The sequence below is a fragment of the Belonocnema kinseyi genome, chromosome 5, assembly GCF_010883055.1.
Source record: "Belonocnema kinseyi isolate 2016_QV_RU_SX_M_011 chromosome 5, B_treatae_v1, whole genome shotgun sequence".
NCBI classification, from domain to species: domain Eukaryota; kingdom Metazoa; phylum Arthropoda; class Insecta; order Hymenoptera; family Cynipidae; genus Belonocnema; species Belonocnema kinseyi.
The window spans coordinates 35813196-35835585 of record NC_046661.1 but is presented as its reverse complement, the minus strand read 5'-3'; the positions used below and the strand labels follow the sequence as shown (position 1 = coordinate 35835585).

The window sequence follows — 22390 nt, the reverse complement described above, 5'->3', positions numbered from 1 at the left end:
AACCAATAGCTTAAAAACCTTTCTTCTTCTTTTTTTTTAATTGAAAAATAAAACAGTTACTCAAATTTTCATGTATACAAATCCGAGTTTATGGGGACACGCTGTTCCTTTGACAAAGGATTTCTCGGAGAAGGATGTTTCTTTCCGGATATTCGTTTCATGGTTCGATAAAATCTAACAGTAGGTCAAACAGTTTTTGCGTTCTTTTGTTTAAAATTATTTGCGTGAAAGTTAGACAGTTTTTTAGTTCTTAAATTCGGGTTTAGGCACTTACGCCCGTATGCAGTGTGCCCCTTCATATATTTTCATTTATATTGAACAAGCCAAAGCGGTAAATATTAATTTGTTTTTTATCATAAAAACTGATTTTGCCGTTATACTGATAGTGAAAAATGCGATCTCTAAATGGCGCAATTTAGAAAGTGAGTTGTTTTTTATTGTAAGTAGGCTGTTATTGGTTATGAAAATTACTCGCAATAATGTTTTTATAATTATACTGAGATAGGATTTTGAAAGAAACCGAATATTTGAGATTTGTATAAAGTGGTTTTTTGTCAAACGAGTGTTTGTAAATCTTTATGTTTTCAGGCATTCTACATATTTTAATCAATATGCATTACGAAAAAATGTTGCATTCCATTACCAAAATTGTGCATTTCCCGCATGGAAAATTTAGTGGATATCGGACGGGGCGGAAATGTCGATATCCTTCAAATATGCCACGGATATCCCATGAGATTTTTGGTACATTTTTCAGGATATCCCATATCATACAGAGATATCCTACGGATATTCCAAAGACGTCACTTTTCTGTGAGGGAAATTGCATAAAGTAAAAGAATCCAAATTGTAGTCTTTAAGGTTTTAATATTAAAAAATTGTAACCCTTAACAATTAATGAAATTAATTTCTTACTTAACAATTTCGGAAGTAGAGATAATAAAGAAAATACTGCAGATTATAAAATGGTAAAGTGGGAGAGAAAATCAGGGGAATTTCATTGAAAAAGTGAAACCGGAGAATAATTATGGAAAATTCCAAGGATGCCTATGATGAAAATGAAGGAAAATATAATGAAAGAAGAAAGAAAAGAAGAGATAAATACAATAATAAAATAATTACAAGTAAATAGTAGAGAATTACGAAAAAATACATAAATAAAGGGTGTAGAAAACTGTGAGGGTTCAATTGTAAAATTTTGAATAAAAGAGAGAAATAGTGATAAAACAGAACCCTGAACGAAAGAACAGAAGTATCAAAATAGTAACCCACTTAGTTAGAAAGGAAAGATTTTTGGAAAGATTTAGTGCAATGGGAGGGAATAGAAATGACAGAAACATGACTTTATAGAAAAATAAAAAATGAGCTGCCTGAACGACACAAAAATTGAATATACAAAAAGTAAAAAAGAATTAGAAAGCAGAGTAGTGAGAAAATTTTTTATAGGAATAACAAAAATGAGAATAGCTAAGAAATAATTTGGGAAAGAATAACAGGCACATGGGAAAGAAAAATGTAAAATGCATGGCGAAAAATCACTTTTTTGAGTTTTTAGAATAATTGTGTAGGGTTTTGAAAAAATGTGACGGGAAAGTATGGGGGCCTGTAAAGAATTATCTAACGAAGAATTTCATCTATCAGACATATGGGGTTTACACCCCTAACACACCCCCACGAGTACCTGGAAACTACCCTTAAAACCAAAAATGTCAATTTGTCATGAAATCGCCCTTTTGAACACCGTGTTCCTGTATTTTTTATTTAAAATGATTAATATTGGTCTAGCGGATATATTTATTATCATTGGTTAATTAATTTTCAATTATTTAAACAAATGGAATTTGTTGAAATAATTTTTTTGTCTCGAAACTTCATTTTTCCCCATAAAGATTATTACCATTAGCCGAATAGAATATTTATTAACATTGGTTGATTAATGTTTTATTATTCAAACAAATGGGATTTGTTTAAACAATTTTTTTCGAAATTTCATTTTTTTCCTTAAAAATTATTACTATTGGCCTAGTGGAATATTTATGAACATTAGTCATTAATTTTCAATTGTTTAAACAAATCGAATTTCTGTAACGAGACCAACAGTAATCATTTTTATTTAAAATAAAATCGAAACGAAATTATTTAAACAAATTCCTTCTGTTTAAATAATTAAAAATTAATCAACCAATGTTATTAAATATTCCACTAAACTAACACTAATAACACCGGCACACAAAAAAGTGGTCTGTCCGACAACCTACACTAGAATATCTATATGTTTTTGGGGTCGCTGAATTCGAATCTGGCGTCCAAAGCACCAAGTTGGCTCGTATTTTTCTGAAAAACGAAAAAATAGACGTAAAGTCGTTAAAAACAGCGATTTTTCAGGTATATTTTTGCAAAAAAAAAAAACATTTTCCCGCCCGGTGAACTTAACCAACATATTTATATGTCTTTTGGGTCGCTGAATTTGAATCTGAGGCCCAAATAACCGATTTGGCTCATAGTTTTTCGAAAATCGCAAAAATAGACGTAAAATCGGCGAATACAGCGATTTTTCTTGTATACTTTTGCAACAAAAAATTTTTTATGTCCGGTGGTCTAAGTCAGCATATCTTTATGTTTTTGGGGTCGCTGAATCCGATTCCGGGGTCAAAATAACCCAGTTTGCTCATATTTGATCGAAAAATGCAAAAATAGTGGTAAAATCGACGAAAACAGCGGTTTTTCGTGCATATTTTTAAGACAAAAAATATATCTTCATCCCCGGTGGACTTATCCAGCATATCCTTATGTTTTTGGGGTCACTGATTCTGAATCCGGGGTTCAATCAAGTTTCTACAGAAATAGGGAAAAGAGTTTAGACAGTTTTTTTACTTCTGAAGAAAATGATCATGGAAAATTAGTCTATTGTAAAAACATTGACGGATTAATGGAAAAAATGAAACCTGGACTGTATAGGCCGGAAAATTGGCGGCTATTGATTGACTCTTCTAAGCGCAGCCTAAAAGCAGTGTTATTGTATAATACTAATGTTTACGCTCCAATTCCAATCGCACATTCTACGGAACTGAAAGAGCATTACAGTAACTTAAAATTTGTCCTGGAAAAAATCAATTAATCAACTTATAAGTGGAAAATTTGCGGGGATCTCAAAATTCTTGGATTCGTTTTAGGACAGCAATCAGGGTATACAAAAACACCTTGTTACTTGTGCTTATGGGACAGTCGAGATAGCGTTCGTCATTACAAAAAAAAAAGATGGCGAAAAGAACATCGTTTGAGCAAGGACAAAAAAATATAATTGAAGATCCTCTAGTTGACCCAAAAGAAGTTTTGATTCCACCCCTTCATATAAACCTGGGTCTTATGACACAGTTTGTCAAAGCGATTGCCAAGGATGGCGATAGATATAGATCAATTCCCACAACTTTCCGAAGCAAAATTAAAAGAGGGGATCTTCGATGGACCGCAGGTAAGAAAAATGTTTTAGGATCCAGAATTCATTACAAAAATGTCTGACTTTGGTAAACTAGGCTGCCTTATGAATTTGAAGTTACATTTTCTTCATTCGCATATAAATAAGTTTTCAGAACACCTGGGAGACTTTAGTGAAGAACAAGGCGAACGGTCCCTCCAGGATATAAAAGAGATGGAGAGGCGATATCAGGGATGTTGGGATATCAACATGATGGCTGACTACTGTTGGAGTTTAAAACGAGATCAAGTCAATCAAGGTACCAAACGAAAGCGTAAACACCCACTACTTAGGTCTTTTGAGGACAAAAGCGTTCGATACAAGCGATATAAAGAAAAATAAAAGAACCTTATAAGCATGAGAGGCAAGGGGACTCACGGTAATAAAGCACCCCAAAAGAAACAGAATTTACTACGTCCACGTCGCTGTTCCTGGGTAACGCTAAAAGTAAATAAAACTTATTTACAAAAAATCTTACTATTGCCATGCAAGGAGACATATGCAAATTAAAACCCCCGAAACGTGAGACGCAAAGGAATCTACAGTGAACGACAATCCTAGTCGAGGAAGGCAAATGTTTAAAGGTTTTCGTCGATCTTATGTCTAATTTTGGGTTTTTCGATAAAATATGAGCCAACTGGGTTATTTGAACCCCGGATTCAGAATCAGTGATCCCAAAAACATAAGTTTATGCTGCATGAGTCCACCGGGGATGAAGATATATTTTTTTTTGCAAAAATATGCACGAAAAACCGCTGTTTTCGTCAATTTTACCTCTATTTTTGCATTTTTCGATCAAGTATGAGCCAACTGGGTTATTTTGATCCCGGATTTTACGTATATTTTTGCGATTTTCGAAAAAGTATGAGCCAAATTGGTTATTTGGGCCTCAGATTCGAATTCAGCGACGCAAAAGACATATAAATATGTTGGTTAAATCCGCCGGGCGATAAAATGTAATTTTTTTGCAAAAATATACCTGAAAAATCGCTGTTTTTGTCCATTTTACGTCTATTTTTTCGTTTTTCAGAAAAATACGAGCCAACTTGGTTATTTGGACACCGGAATCGAATTCAGCGACCCCAAAAACAAACAGATATGCTAGTGTAGTCTGTCGGATAGACCACTTTATTTGTATGCCGGTGTAATTTTAAGGAAACAAAAATAAATGTTCGAACAAAAATTTATACAAATTCCATTTGTAATTAATTAACCAATGATAATAAATATTCCATTAGACCAATATTAATCATTTTAATTAAAAAAAGACCAGAATACAGTGCTCAAAAAGTCGATTTCATGAAGAATTGAAATTTTTTGTTTTAAGGGTAGTTTTCATGTACTGGTGGGGGTGTGTTAGGGGTGTCAAACCCATATATATGATACATGAAATTCTTCGTTGGATAATTCACTACAGGCCCCCATACTTTCCCGTCACATTTTGTCAAAACCTAAAAAATGATGCCAAAAACTCAAAAAAGTGATTTTTCCCCATGCATTTGACATTTAATTAGGAAATTTCTTTTTTCAGATTCGGAATGAAATTGGGGGGATCGTTGCCCTCTAAAAAATAAAAGCCTTTTTGAGCCGCCCTAGTGTACATAAATGAAATATGGAGGGAAGATTGAGATAGTTACTGTAAATGATATTTGTTAAATATATGTTATTAATATATGTTATATAAGTTATAGAATAGTTATGAATGGTTATACTATAGTTATCGTAAATGAAGGTGAACTAAAAATCATAATTGTAACAGATCGTAATGCTAGGCCGGGAGAAAAAAGTCGAAAAGAATGGAGCCGAGGATCGTGGCGGAAAATCAGGTCTAATGATAGAAAGATTAAGTACCTATAAAAGGAAATAATAGAGAAAATAAGAAAGCTGCAGGATCATACAATTTAGGTCATAAAGTGTTAATGATAATATTCAAAAGGAAGAAGAAGAGGAAAAAACGAATTAAATAATTGTGAGGGACAAAGAGATCATTGTTAAGATAAAGGAATAAAAAGATTTTATCTCTTCTGACCGATGTCAACATATGTGGGCAGATATTGAATTTACAATGATGACATATTTATTAATTTGAAAGATGTCGTATTATGCAATTGTGGCAGTGTTTATGTTTGTCCACATATGTGTACACCAGTCCTTTGTGCAACTACGTCAGTAGAGAATCGGTTGCTGATCCGGTAAATGTTCTTACTCATTGTCTATCATAATCTTTTTTCCATATTATATCATTCCTATTATATACAGTATTGTTCATTGTAACTTAAAAATGTTTATTTGTAATATTGTTCTACTACATTTCATAAAACTTGTAATTTTCATAAAATATGTACATTGTATGTTTGTATTGCAAACTTTTGAAAATGTTTATATTATTGTAAACAAACACATGCGAAATGTAATATACTATAGATATACTAGTTTCAAGTAAATAAAGTAATTTTAGAATCATATTTTTTTCGAATTTTTCATTACAGATAGTACTAGTAGAATAAGAATGGGTGACGGAGAATTGTTTTAAAAATAGAGAATTAATTGGAGCTTAAAGCGATATAGGAAATTCTAGAAATCTTAAAATTTAAGAGCGAATGAATTTGGATGCCTTCAAACTTAAAATCGCCTGAATCATTTCTAAGATGTTTTGCAATAATAAATATTATTAGAACACCAACTTAAAATTATAACATAAAAATTTGTATACAAAATTTTGGTAACTTACTTTGTGAAGGTTGCGTAAGCGACATCAGCTGGTAAAGTATACGGAATACTCAAAAGAGACAAAAGTTTGACGCTCCTATGTTTAAAAAGCCAATTAACAATTCCCTTGTTTGCTGAATCGATTGCATCTTGGAATATCGACATGAGCGTTTCAGGCAAGTTTGCTACTAATGCCTCCTGCAAATGACAAATAAAAATAGTTTAATATTTTTCAACCGAAAAGTTTTGAAAAGCCTAATAGATATTTAAAAAAATTACATCAAACTCTCGCTTTCAGTTCCGTGTCGTGGGTTGCCTTCAAATAGCCTTGGACTGAATTCGGGGGGATCGAAACGTTACCCGCTCCTCTGAGAAACTGCGGGCACCAGCAGTTTTAGGTTGGCCGAAAACGGGGGGACGGAAAGCGAGAGTTGGATGTAGTTCATATTTTATCCACGCTTTTGAGGGACTAAAACCAAAATAACTTTGGATTCAGTTTTTTGCATTTCGTTTTTTCCTGCTTTGAAAAGTACGACTTCGCTAACAGTTTTGAATTTTAGTGGCTCCAGTCCCTGAAAGTTTCAAATTTTTAAGCTTCTAAAAATCCGAATCATAAACAAATACCGAAAAACTCACTTCTCTGTGCACTCTACATTCCATGCATTCTGGATCGTATTCCATCATGTCGTCCAAAGTTTCGGAAACAACAAAAGTCGACTGTACAGCCAAACATCGCGTGCAGTTGATTAAATTATTTCGATGCAAAAAACGCAGGGCGTCATCAAACCCTTGCTTACACATTTTTGAGAGAATCTATAAAAGATAAAGTTTCGATTGCTAACATAATTTATGATTCTAACTTAATTTTGAATAAAAATTTTATTAATTAAATTAAATTTAAATGAATTAGATTAAATCAAATGGACGATTACCTCTGGCTTTGGAGGGAAAAGTATTCTCGCGAACCTATAAATATTTTGTCTTGATAATTCGATGCTCGTATTTGCAACATTTACCTAAAACAAAAATATTAATTGAAGCCACTTAAAGTATTTTTAACTTATTGATTATTTTTAAGTCATTATTTGACTCAAGGGCATGCGATACTTAGAAAATTATCGACTTTACCAGTTTTAGGTTTCCCCGGTTTTTTTTCTAGAATAATAAATATTGTGTCTTAAAAATTTAGGAAATGACCCTACTGAAAGAAATCTTTGAGTTTTCTTTAGCGAAATAGCTTGGCCCATTTGAGTCTATAAACAAAGTCGATTTGAAACAAAATAGTCTCGGAAATAGTTTGAGAGATTTGGGTCCTTTTCAAGATTCTTTTAGCGGTCGTTTTAAGAGTGGTGCGACGGTAATATAATGTTCCTTTGTATTCGTCACGTACCGGGCGGGCAGAGTTATTTACAGTAATTGGTCGTGGCTAATCCGCTCTCCCTTTTTAAATTTCTCTTCAAAGTATTAACACTTTTTTTTAATTGATGAATTTTCTCATTATACTTATTTATAATTATAACTTATATACTGATATACAATTTTCTACTTGAATTCAAAAATGTTGTCTTTTTTGGCGTATCTCATTTCATTTACGAGAAACGTTCTAATAATTCCAATTTTTAACATTAAAAAAAAAAGTTAGATATCTGAAGTCATCGAAACCCATAGATTCCGAATTATTATGTTTTAGGGTGTGAACTATGAAATTAAAAAAAATCTACTTCTAAATTTTAATCCCAAAGCTTAACAAAGGACCCTTCAGTGTCGGCTACTCTATTGAGATAGCCTCTCTGCTCGTTATTTATGATCGTATTCTTATTTTAATTCGGAAAGGATATTTTAAAGCCTTCAGACCATTTAAGCAAGCTTCCTGGACCTTTAAAAATATCTACCTGAGTGCCTGCGGAGAATTTCTTTGAGATTCCTTGACTTAAAGAATTTTTAGTATATACTCAAAGATTCTTTTCGGTACGGGATAGCGATCATGCTATCGGACGTCCTTGTACACTTTTTTTGTGGGTTAATTAAAAATGTTTGATATTGCTAAATTTAATGAATCTGCATGACGCTTAGGAATTATTATCGATTTTATAAGTGTTAGATTCCCTCGGCTTTTTTCCTTGATTAATAAATACTTTGTCTTCAAACTCTGGGCAATGATAGCGAACATGCTAAAGGGCGTCCCTGCACACTTTTTTGTGGGTTAATTCCAAAAAAATTTAATTTTGCTAAAAACGTGTGTGTATTTTTGGAGGTTATGTATGTTACAATTCTCCCAAACGTTACTTCCAAACTAGAAAATATTTTTGGCCAAGAACGTTGGAATTACAAATAAACATAGTAACTAATATCCCGGAACTAACCTTGTTTGTAGGCAATCAAAAAAGTTTATTTCATAAATAATTTCCAAATTATCGAATAAAGATGGCGGTTCGCTCGACATGCACGTAGGCACATCGTTCTGTTAATTTGTTCAAAACAGTGCGGAAAAAACTCTTTGATGTGTTTAAAAAGTATTGTATATCAAACCCAGTATGAAAGTGTACAGATGGAAGTTAGAATTTTAACCAGTGTCTATGAATAAAGGACGATTTTACTACAAATATGGCATTTCTATTTCAGAGGTGTAGTTTCATAGTTCTCCATGATAATTTTGATTCACTGGCTAATATTACTTTATTCTTCAAAATACGATCATCTATATTATCCAATCAAAGAACATTGACTCAACGCTAGTATTCCTGAAGACTGTTAACAGCTGATTATATAGATATATGTTTATTTATATCTACACTCAGCTCTCATAAACTCACAATACACAGACAGAATGTATAATAACACTGAGAACACTTTAAATTCTCCTATATTTTGTAGTAGAGGACACTGCAAGAAATCCATCGACAATGACGAAGTCAAATGTACAAAGTCTGGTGTGTTCCATCATAAAGAATGTGTGAAAAAATTGAAAAAACTCTCTGATGGAAGAATTTCGAGATGGAGACATGGAGACATGGAGACATGGAGCAGCGAAGTACTGTTTCTTGCTACTAAGATTAAAAGTTAAAGAATTTATTTCTAGAGATGAAAGAGAAAACTCAACTAAAATTGAACAAAAACTAATAGATGATCCATCTCAACTATGGAATATTATTAACAAACTTAAAGGGGAGACAAGATTCCCAGGTATCCTTCATTATAAAAACAGAGACATTACTGACCCTGATGAGTGTGTGAATGCTTTTGCCGATTTTTTCAGTAGTGTATATTCCAATACGGACGATATGCAGAATTCCGAAAGATCATAATGTTTGACATTAATAACCCTATTCTTAGTAAAAAACCGGAAGTTGCACAAATTGATGAAGCAGAAGTTCTTCAAATACTCAATAACTTTCCTAAAAAACTATCCTCTGCCACGGACCAGATATCTTGTTTTTTGATAAATGAATTCGCATGCACGCTTTCTAAACCACTAACTTTTATATACAATTAATGTTTAAAAACAGCTAAATTCCCAAAAGTTTGGAAATTAGCAAGAGTTTGCCCGATCTACAAAAATGGTTTGAAGTCTCATGTGACCAACTACAGGCCGATATCGGTGTACCTCAGGCGGTACCGCAGGGTTCAAATTTGAGACCAGTCCTGTATGTTATTTACGTTATGGACATGGCTACAGGTGAAATAACACCAATTTTAATCTTTGTAGATGACACAAAAATCTTTCAAAAAATTTCAACTATTAGAGATTGATATGATTAATTAATTTGATTACCGGCTGAAAAGTACTAGGTTGACTGAAGTAACCACTATTAATGACTTAGGCATTGTGCTCAGCTCTGATCTAAAACACGATCCACATATTACTGCAACGGTAAATTCCACATCGAAAACTCTAGGTTTCATAACCAGATCTTGTAAATTTCTTAATAACAACAATACCATGCTCACATTGTTTATCTCTTTAGTCAGATCGAAATTGGAATATGGCTCTATCGTGTGGGAACCACATCAAAAGTATCACCTGAATGCACTTGAAAACATTCAAAAAAGATTTCTTAAATTATTGTCCTTCAAAAAGGAAGGGTACTACCCACAAATAGGCAGTAATTATCTACAATTATGTAAAAAAAAATAATCTCTTCAAGCTAGAAAAACGTCATAATTACATGCTACTAATGTTTGTGTTTAAAATTATTAGAAAATTCGTAGATTGTCAATATCTTTTTTGAAATATTCAACACTTATTTCGAACTCCGGCATTTAATTCTAGACAAAAAGAATGATTCTACATTCAACAAAACAATAACATCTTGATTAGAAATTCACCTATGTTCCGAATGTGCACTATCATGAATGACTTTCTTCTTTATACTGCAAGAAACTCTAATATTGATATATTTACGATCTCTTGTCCAGTCTTCAAAACAGAAGCGAAAAATTGTATACTCTCTCGTAGAGTATGAAAATTAGAAGAGGCAATATATTCTGCTTGGTATAATTAAACTTAAGGTACATATTAATGCATTATATAAATACAATTAAGCTTTATATCCTGTAATTGGCCTTGACTGTAGGGTATTATTTTCAATAAATTAAAAAAAATTAGCAGAACGAGAGTTGAAAAATGACCCTAACTTCAAAATAATGCACATGCATAAAATTATTATTTAGCACAATAAAATTTCTTGTTATTATCTGTCAAAAAATAGCCCGGGGACATCCGTTATGATATTTTATAGCATCCCTAATTCAGTTATTAAAGATTTTTATTTTTGTAAAATAAAAGCCGGGGGAACTGTACCCGATTGACCACACGACGAAGTATCACATGCCCTTAAATTTAAGTAGAAAAAAATCAGAATATACAACGTACATGGAATAATTGCGAGGAAATATCTCGGGGACAAATATCGTTTTCCCCGCAGAATGGACTGACTGTGATCGTATTTTCGTCGAGGATGGGAAGATTGTCGCTGAGACCTCCATCCATGTACCTAATGCCATGAAATCTGGGAGGCAACAAACCAGAGAAGACTGGAATGAACGAACTTGCGAGAAGAGCCTGTTTAGAAAATGTTTCAAAATACAATCTTTTTTCTTAAAAATTTATAAATTTGATTATAAAGCTACTGAAAACCTTACTTTTCAAATTTCTTAAGAGAAAAAATTCTTACTTGGAGTAAATCTTCTTTCGAATTGAACTGTGAAACAATAACATTTTTGTAGTCGTATACTCTCGTCAGAGAAACGTGAAGTTTCCCGTTCACTTTTAAGTGAGCGTCTTCAGGAAGAAACTAAAAAAAGGATTTCAAATTTATGTAATTTTTATACAGTATTCTATCGAGTTTATAAGTATTGTTTACTACGGAATAGATTTAAATCTACTGGTCACTCAAATCTCATAAAAAAACTTTCGTTTCCAATTTAATTTCTGGGTTTTCAACATTTCAGAAAAATATTTTTTTTTCAATAATAATCAAAATAAAATAGGATCAAAAAGGTTTTACATGAAACGTTATCACTGTAAGCCAAAATAAGAGTAAGTGAAAAATGAAAAATAAAATTATATAAAATTTAAATTGACAATATTTTATTACCTTTTGCAAACTCTCTAGTAGAATATCCTGGACATTGAAGGAAGGACTGAAAGGACCAAGTGCTCGTTGTCTAGCTTCTTTTGCGAGTCTCAAAACATTGCTAGTCACCTCCCCTAAAATCAAAAAAGATACAAACATATTCATCTCTATTTGTTACATTTATTTAACCGATTCTTGTTTGTAGATTTGCATTCACATAAAATTGTCATTTTTATACAATTGTATTAACTTTCTACATCAGAGAATATTAAAGGACCCTGTACATTTCTTATGAAACTCATTTTCAATAAGAAACGTGCGGGGTCCTTTAAACATTTAAAAAATTACATATTAACATATTATTTTAATTTTATTCGTGCCTTCTTTTGTCCTTTTTTTTTGTCGTTGCAAATACTGCTCGTTCAGACCCAGTATTTTCAGATAATGAATGCAATTACAATTAGGGTTCGCCTTCTCAGGTTACAATCAGATAGCAATTTCGCTGTATCTTGGATCAGTGTTTAAATTAAAGAATGGGAAAAATACTTCATTATCCAAAGTTTATGATTATGTTGTCGCAAAAAATCTTTGTAATTATGAATCAAATTCACCTAAAGCAATCAAAGTAAAAAGATTATTATTAATTTATTCATAGTTATAAATAAAGAGAACTTTCTCAAATGAAATTGTAAAAACCGTTGGGGTCTTTAAAGTGAAAAGTTACAGATATCAATACTATATTTTATTATATTAAAAATTACAACTAAATAACTTATCGAATTTGAAAACCACTAAACTTTAGAAAATCCAAAAGTGTAAATCTCTGTAGTCTCTAATCTAAAAACTTTTCAATTGGAAAGCATCCAAAAGTTAATAACTCCTAGGTAATTATTTTGTAAATTGATAATAATTTGAAGTTAACAAAATACAGGCCTTCGATAGATACACGGATTCAACAAAGGGATGAACTATTACTCAATTTTATTACATTCTTCTGTTTTATTTTAATGAAATTCTTTTAAATTATTTGAAATTCCATTGAACTTACCGTGAATTTAAAAATCTATCTCTAATGAACATTTTGAACACATTAGATTTAAAATCATTTAGCTTCGGACTCTTTCAATTTGAAATAATAAAATTGTACGCGCATTGAGTTCAAAATTGTTTAATTTTTAGTATTTACTTAAATTGTAAATTATTTATTTTAAAAGGCGTCAACTTTCAAATGGTGGATTTTGAATGACTATCTGAAAGCGTCCAAGTAATGTTAAATATTCTTTTATTTCTTATTCTGATTTGCAACAAAATTTATAACGAGTTCGTGGAAAAGTTAAAGTTTCTTGAGTAATGAATAATGTTACTACGAATATTAAGTTTTTCCTGGTACATATAATTAAAACACATTGCGTTGTTGTCAGAAAGGAGATAGAAAGCAATGTCGTTAAACTGGTAGAATCTGCGTATTCAATAAATCACAAATGAACAAGCACCAAAACATTTGATTTATTTCGTAAACGTAGTACCACCTAGTACGAGAACTAATTAAGTTGAAAAGTTCTTCAACCTTGTACGATACAATATCTGGAGTTCAAGGTCGGCGGTATGAAACAGCAAAACAGACATCCTTATCCAGAGAGATTGTTTATTATACATTCTCCGCTTGAACGAATCTTACACGTAATTAAAACTATGTACTTTACGACGAATCATATCTTCGACAAATGACCCAATGATCATGAAATCTTTTTTATTTTGTATGACGAATAATTCCGCATTTTTTGTTTTACTGTTTATAATTTGCGATACACATTGACATTTATTGTCTACCCAGGAAAAAAGAAACGATTGAACTGGAGCGCTTTAAAATGTGTATCTTAAAATTTCAGATTGACAAAGTTGCATTTCAATTGTTTTGGGACTCTTTGAATTGGTCCAGCTATCTGGACTTAATTAAATCTGCCAAGTCACATTCGGAGATGTACTCGTTTTATAGTTTTAAAACATTCTGAATAGGAGAACATAACCTCAAAAAATAAATTAAGTTCAATTCGTGATTTACGATTGACAGAAGAAACGCATAAATCTTTTGAAGCTCTCAATGAAATGTAGTTTGAAGGCCGTCAAACTGAATGGAGAAGTGCAGGTTCCGTTTTACAGAAACGAATCTGCATCCTACAATTGATGTTTGATGAAGTCCGATGAATTGTATAATGCAGATTACGCTCTTCATTATCTAATTGTAGGGAATGGGAAGTGGCTGCAAGTAAATTTGAATAGGAAAATGCAGATAAGTTAGGGACTGTCCACTGCGTCGCGAAATTGTGAAACCAGGTGGCATTTTTAAGTTGCATTTTAAATTGCGCTTGAAACCAATTTTAGCAAGGTTTTTACTAGTTTAGAACAATACGTGAATACAAAAATTAATATTTTTCGGAAACTAAGTGTTCAATATAGAATTTTTATCGTATTCAGTGAAAAAAAACACATTTCCTGTTACAACTGTTTTTGGCAAGAAAATAATTATTTTACTATATCATATAAGTTTCAACACACTATAAGCTAAAATGAACTTTAGTTAATGCATATAGTAAAATATTTGGTTCAAAATATGCAAAAAATATAATTATAGACGATCAGAAATGAAATATGAATTCTAACCTAACTTTTAGGTTATAATTTTTTAGATAGTAAATATTCCATGTATAAATTAATCAAAATTTATTTTAAGTTCACTTTTATGTTAAGGTAAGGTAATTGAAGCGTATAATTTGTTTAAACATATATAATATACTAAAATATTTTTTTTTTGCAAAAACAGTTTAAAAATAAATCGCTTTTTTTTTCGTTGCATATGATGAAAATTACACATATGTAACACTTAGTTTCCAATAAATCTTAATTGTTTTCATCCACTTAGTAGTTTAAGCTATGCGAAATAATTAAAAAATGGCTATTAAGCTCAAATTAAAACGCATCTTCAAAATCCTATTTGTTTTCGCGAGTTCACATTTTGGCCACATTGAAAAAATAAATGGCGTATTGAAGCGCAGCGGATCCCAATAATATTATTACGATTAACCGTCGTTTTTTAATCAATAACGAAATATTTCTAGGTGAATCGTAAAATAATCACTTCTCCGATTCACTGGTACCTCTAACCTATCGTCAGCAATCTGCCATTCCTCTTTAAGATACACATTTCATATGACTTGAAATACGATTGAAACGCGGTCAATCGTTTCTTGTTTCATGAGTATGATACAGCGCTTCAAACTGAGGAATTTCAAACTTAATACATACAAAAATAAATAATTTTGAACTCGTGGTACTAATTTTCGGCCATTTAACTTTAATCGATGCAAGTCATATTTTAACCATATAACATAAAGGGCTAAATACAATTTAAACAGAGCTGAAATAAAAAATTATTAAAATAACAAGGAATTTAATTTTAATATGATGCATTGGGTTCCTTAAACAACGACGAGACGATTTAAAAAATAGAAGAAAATCGGTTAATCCGTTCAATTTATATATATATATATACATACAATATATACAACCGCAGGATTTCACTGGTTTAATTTGCAGATTAGCCTTAAATACTTTCAATAAAAAAGTTTCAGCTTTGAAAACTTAAAGTTTGAGTTTTATTCTGTTCTTCTATTCTGTGCTAACCACTGCGCTAAACTGACAAGTTGAAACTCGGTGAAAAAGCCATCCTCATAAGCTACAGTTTAGAAAAGTAAATGTACCAAATTTTAAGCTCTCTTTTTCTAATTATTTATTATTATACGACGTTAGGTAAATGTAAAATACAAGAACTGTTAACAGGAATATCAATAAAATAATTAAATAAATAAATTAAATCGATTACCATTTTTCTTCGCGTAAGATTTCGTTTTTCCACGTTGTAGACTACTTTACAACTTTTTAGAAACGTTGTTTTTGGGACAGATTTATTCATAGTTTATTGATATTTTAGAACACATGAACCATATTTTTAAACGTATTTTCTAAGTCCATTTTTTAGGATATAAAATATTTACCCTTTCGACTTAGAAAATTTAATCGTTGATCCGTGAGGGCAACCGAGCTGGGCCCCAGTAGGGGCCTCTATGGAACATCCATATTGTCAGAGTTCAAAATTCAAACAAGGATTATCGCATTTTTGTCAGAAATTCGCTGTTTGTAAGTTTGAAATCATAAAACCCTAAAATATGCGGCATCAACAAAATATTCACCCTTCTAACATAGAAATTGTAATCGTTGATTACAATTTGCGGCGTCAACAAAATATTCACCCTTCTAACATAGAAATTGTAATCGTTGATCCGTGAAGGCAAGAGAGCTGGGTACCCTGCGGGCCCCTATGGAACATCGATATTGTGAGAGTTCGAATTTCAGAAGTGTCATTCAATTTTTCACAGAAAATCATTATTTGTAAGCCTGAACTCATGACACCTTAAAATTAGTAGAGTCAAAAAAATATTCACCCTTCGAACTTAGAAATTTTAATCGTTGATCCGTGGGGGCAACCGAGCTGGGCCCTCGTTGGGCCCTCGTCGGGGACCCTCATAGAACATCCATATAGTGGAAGTTCGAATTTCAGAAAAGAGTAATTCAATTTTTGACGGAAATTCATTGTTTGTGAGTCTGAACTCATGAAACCTTAATATTTGTGGTGTCAAAAAAATATACATCCTTTGGACTTTGAAATTTTGATCGTTGATCCTGAAGGGCAGCCGAGCTGAGGCCCCTGAGGGGGCCCCTATGGAATATTCATATTGTGCAGGTTTGAATTTCAAAAAAGTGTCATCCAATTTTTTACAGAAATGCATTGTTTGTAAGTCTGAACTCATGAAACCTTAAAATTTGTGGGGTTGAAAAAATATTCACCCTTTAGACATAGAAATGTTAATCGTTGATCCGTAAGGGTAATCGAGCTGGCCCTCGACGGAGGACCTTGTAGAATTTCCACGCGTGGAACATCCATGCGGGACCCCGCATGAACTTTATTCAAGTAATAACAGCCTGGAATTTTATTAAGTAATTAAATAATACTTCAACCGATGTTCTGAAGTTTCACGTTTTTAAAATATTCGTTTAATTTTTTTAATCTCAACCGATTTTGAAACCTATAACCCTTTATAAAATTTTCACTGCAATAAATGATCGAAGAGCGTCTAATAAAACAAACAAAACAATTTTGCTGCTTTCACTAATATAAAATCAACTTTTTTATTTTTATCGCGTATCTGATTTTATATTTTCAATGTACAATACTATTAGCACATTTTTTATCTTAGCACCGCTTTCATCTGGTAAAAATTATCTAGAAAATTGTTATTTACTTTCCTGCGTAATATATACTATTCAATTGATATTAATCGAAAAAAATGAATAACTGTTTTTAGATCATTCCCGCCATACAAAAATGCTGCTATCACGTGCCAAATTCCAAGTGTCAGATTGGAAATAATTGGAAATGCAAAATGCTTAATCTTTGGTAAATGTTTTAGCACAATTAAGAAACATGATTCGGAACTATTAAGATGTAGGTACTATCGTTTCTTATTGATCTCAAATGATTGTTTCTGGAAGGGAACACATATTGTTGACATGAGACTACAAAACCTCCAGAACAGTCTAAGATTGGAACTAGTCATCATCTCGAAAGCCTTGTGTGTCAACATCTTTTCACAAAGGACGCATGAAGTAAACGGTCTTACAGTTTGCTGAGAGATCAGGTCTAAGATAAAAGGCGGACAGTTTCCTGCAGGATAATTCTCTCTGTCAACATTATTTTCTTCCTTTTAGAAAATGGATACCAGTTCCGCTAAATAACGCATGATAAGCTTCGATACACAACTTCTTATCCCCAAATAATGGCTGTAGTGGTTTGGATGGTATCTGAGTACTATCAGCTTAAAGTGAGACATGATTAATTTTATAATTCTGAAAATTAAAATGAATTTTATTTCCTTTTCCATTGAATGCTATATTGTCCACAAACCCAATTATTATTCTCTTTAGCATTTGACCGAGAATAACATTATCAAGCGTTTCAGAGTGAACGCCCGAGTTTAGAGACAAAGCTTTTACCTCAACACGTGTAATAGGGTATTTTGCAGTGCCATTCGTGCTATCCATGAGATAGAATAAATCTTTTGAGCGTACTAGACAAAGCGTACTAAACACCATTGATAAGAAATTTGTCTATGTTAAAAGCGTCAGAGTGCAGGTGTCCACCAGGATAAATAGATTTACGTAAGAATTACTGGATAGAGATACTACTTTTTGATTAAAATGACCAGGGACACACGCCCATTAGAATAGCATTGGCATGTTAGACCGGTTACATACTTTTTGGTAAGCCCCAGCACACAGTAGGCCAGAAAATGAAGAAAAGTATCAAAATTTCCACTATACTAGAAAAACGGCGGAATGTATTTTTTTTTTGCGAATTGACAGTTTGGCACATTATCTTCAATAATTCCATTGTCGCTTCAGGATTATTTAAGTGAAATATAGCTGTGGAATGTCCAAGGACTGAAAAAATGATCATTTTCGCTTACACAGGGCCATAAAAAAGCTGTTGACCACACTAGTGCGTTCTATAGTATTTTGGCGTGCTGAAACCGAATCTGACGCCAGAATGGACGTTCATGAGCGTTTATTTATTTTAACCTCAAAAAAACAGATTAAACGAGATTTTTTTCTACGACTATTTCGCCATACACGTATGTCGAAATAGCCAACGATAGCTTATTTCGACATACAATATTACACAGCAACGAATTTACTATTTACGTATTACTAATTAAATGTATTACTAATTTACTTTTATAGCTACGAATGAAACATTTCAGTTTTTAGAAAATAAACATAAATTTTCAGGTCCGAATCTATTTCAGTTGATGCAACTTCAAGTCACAGGATCATTCGCCTCTTTAATATGTTCTGCATTATAGATTTTAGTGTGAGGTATTTCTTGTAGAACGTTTTAAAATTATCCAAGATTTTTCTTAGAATCGTCTCAAATATATCGTTATAAGAAAAAAATTCAATTTTTCGAGAAAAAATTCTCGTTTGCCACGAAAGTGGTTTAACCCACTTAAAACTCATATAACGTGTCTCCGATAGAATTAAACATGTAACAATCAAAAAATAGAAAGGTGGAGCAGTTGACAAAATCATCATTTAACATTTTAAGAAGAACATTGTAATTTTCAAGATTTTGTTATTTTTCGACGGATCTGGAATCTGGAAGGAAAATTTAAATATCTTAATTAAGTAAAAAGTTATAGGTGCTTAAAAAAAGAATTTGTAAATATTTTTAAAGAAATCTTCAGAATTCATAAACTGATAACTTCAGAATTTTTTTTAATTGGGAAAACACGTGGCACTTAATTTTCTTTAAAACACAACATATTTAGTCGACTAGAGATTCTACGATTTGAAGTGCACATCTGGCCTCAGAAAAAAAGTTTTATATGATTTTTAGAATCAAAATTTTAACGCTCAATTTATAAATATTCCTTTGAGTATTATTATAATTATTTCTATTGTATGAGTGCAGATTAGGGTATTCCAAATTTTTTGTCTCGAATTTTCATGAATATCGCCTGGAAATTTGTTCGAATCCACACAAAAATAAATCCATTGTTTTTGTTTTGAAGGAAAATGATGTTTAGAGGTAGTGTGATCCCCATGAAGTTTAACACGTATTTCCCATAAGAAAAAAGACTATTTAAAATTTCTACAGATGAATAATTACTTTTCAAAAAACACCCCCATAAATATGTTTTCAGGATTCTGAAATCCCCCATGAATAAAAAAGTGGGGTTTGTGAGTTTTTGGCTCTAATGTTTATTTATTATTTGTTCCTAGCTAAAAAGGCAAATCAGGTTTAAACATTTTAAAAAATCCGCAACTTTCTAACATTAGGTAAAGATTATTATTAATATTATTTATTATTTTGTCATTAACAATTTATTTTTATTTAGTTAAAATTAAAATTTTCCATTCGTAGCTATAATAGCAAAGTATAATGAAATTTAAATTTCGCGTATTCGATTTTTGCGCTGCCTAACAGCGGTGGTCAGAACCACCTCTGAACCATGTATTGAGATTTTGAGGTTTACGCGCCTTTCATTCTCATGTTTCGCTGGTGCAATTACAATTGCCTTTTTAATGATTAATTTGTTCATTATAACCTACAATATAATAATAAATAACTTGCTCTCTTCATTTTGCCCGTCACCCCGTCCTGCATATATTTCTAAACTGGCGAAATCAAATATCGTAATTGTTGGGCCATAATTGTACATTAGGGCATATCGTAAAAAATAAAGTTGTTCTCGCGAAGTTCTAATAGCAATGAAATCTTTCTTTTGGCAGTCAGAAACACTCCCCTAATGTTTCATAAAAAAAATCCTTCTGTCTCCGCATCGTAGATATACCTAAAAATCACAAAAAACGAAACACTTCTTCAAATTTGAACAGCAAACCTTTTTTTTAGATTTGAATTATCAATAAAAATTGTTCAAAGTAAGTCGATGTGTGCTTTACAAACGATAATTCCATTAAAATATTGTTTACACTCCCTACTTGACTTTAAAGTTTCAAAAAATCGAAAAAAGTCTACTTTTTCGCTATTTTCTTAGATTCATGGTAAATTTCTCGACTATTTCACTGAATAATATGTGATATACATTAATCAGAACGTATTTGCAATGTGGTGCAACAATAATATATAAGGAATGTTGACATTAAAATATTTTTATTGACTTTGAATTACAAGAAAATATGTAAAATTGATATATTGCTCTTTATTTCACAACAAAATAAATTTCGGTTTCTGAATAAGGTAAAAATGTTTTCGAGTGTACCTAGATTTACACTTTAAAAGTGAGGAGGTAATTTAAATCATTTTTATCCGTACAGAATAACTTAGAGGATTAAAAAAAAAACAGAATTCAATTTTTTCGCTATTTTCTTTAAGTTACACGGAGAAAAAGATATCGCACAATAATATTGCAAAATCTTTATATTGCAAGAAAGCACAATATGATAACGTACAAGCAGTTCCCGGAGCCTTGTAAGATATTATAATGCACTAATATCACAGAAAAAGTGAAGTTAAATTTTTTGATGTCGTCTGCTACAGCGTCCTAAGCAAGAATGGGAAAAAGGCAAAGTTTGAGTGACTTCGAGCTATAAATCGGGACATCAGATTTAAAATAATCACATTTCTCTCCCATTTTTCTCCAGTTTAATAAAGTTAAACGACGCTGGGCAGTGCTGGCGTCGTAATTATCGCTACACCTCGAATAAATATGGAGCGATTATAAGACGAAAGATTATCCAGGCAATTTTAAAAACCGGAAATTATCTTCGATTAATGCGAAGTTTATCTGGCAAGGTTAATTTTTGTTTCGGTGAATCTTATACCTGGAATCGATGTAAACCTTGTCTTTAATTTTTTCTGTGATCGCTTGTTCACTACTCGAACCCGGTATATAATGTAAAAACTTGCAATGTACGATATCACGTTTTCGCGCTATTATAATGCGATAATTTCGATGTATAGCGCAGGGGTTACGGTATATAATGTAATTCATGCCATATAGTTTTCTCAGTGTATGGTATATGACTCATCAACCGCTTTTTCAGAAAAAAGTGAGTTCAGTTTTGATTGTCTAAACGCGAATATGTTAAAAGAGAGATGGAAAACTCGAATTTTAAACAGCATTTCTTTTTCGCATTATATTCAGTAAACATCTTATGCGACTTTTTAGTGGTTTGAGGTTGAAAAATGGATTTGTTAAGCGAATGTCCAATCATTGGAAAATACAGTGAGTTAAGTAACCGGAGATTACCTACACACTTTGATGTAATGAAATACTATTTTTTCGAATGCAAAAGAATTCGAACTGAAAAAGAATATAAAAGATACCCAAGTTTTTCTAATATTTCGCGTTTAGTTGTGATAAGGCTGCATGGCATATGGAATGACACTTCCATCCGAATTCTTACAGAAGCAAGAATCGCAAAGATCGTTAAAACAGATCAAGATGAGTTGAAGAAATTGAAAAAGTCGCATGGAAGAGATCAAGATAAATCCTGGTAAAAAAGCAAATTAAATGCGTTTCATGCAAATAAATCGAAGTTATTTCATATTGCAGCTTGTAAGTGTGACAATGCTTCATGTACTTGTGAGATAGATCTTTCTGAAGCTACTAGAGTGTTTCTCTTAGATCAGCGATCTTCCAGGCGAATGAGAAAATCATTTACGTCTCTTCCGAAAATTGATTCGGAACCATCAGATCATCATGAAATACAATCGAAGCGTTTGATGACTGATGATGTACTTCAAGATCAAAGTGAAGAAGTTATCAAAAGAAAGCGTCAGAAGGTGCAAATTGATAATGCAAATTCTTACTGTGGCTCGATTAAGGATGACAATGTAAAAGACGATTACCAGCCCGCCGAAGATGTTCAGGATGCATGGGTTCCTTACTGGAATACCAGGTGTATACATATGAAACCGGTATTTTTTCAAGAAAAAAACACATTTATTTCAAGAGAATGATAACAAATATTTTATTCAAAGTATGCGCCC

General features: G+C 32.0%; 1 protein-coding gene across 3 annotated transcripts in view; it reads right to left on the bottom strand.

Moving 5' to 3' along the window:
* LOC117172328 (patatin-like phospholipase domain-containing protein 2) overlaps positions 1 to 22390 on the bottom strand; it is a 65184-nt gene that overhangs the window by 8966 nt on the left and 33828 nt on the right. For all 3 annotated transcript variants that reach the window (XM_033360120.1, XM_033360118.1, XM_033360119.1), the window contains exons 2-7: positions 11782 to 11894; positions 11359 to 11478; positions 11058 to 11246; positions 7117 to 7200; positions 6821 to 6997; positions 6207 to 6382 (exon numbers count right to left, since the gene is read on the bottom strand). In XM_033360120.1, the coding sequence (XP_033216011.1) occupies positions 6207 to 6382; positions 6821 to 6997; positions 7117 to 7200; positions 11058 to 11246; positions 11359 to 11478; positions 11782 to 11894 (859 nt within the window). The remainder of the gene's footprint in view (positions 1 to 6206; positions 6383 to 6820; positions 6998 to 7116; positions 7201 to 11057; positions 11247 to 11358; positions 11479 to 11781; positions 11895 to 22390) is intronic.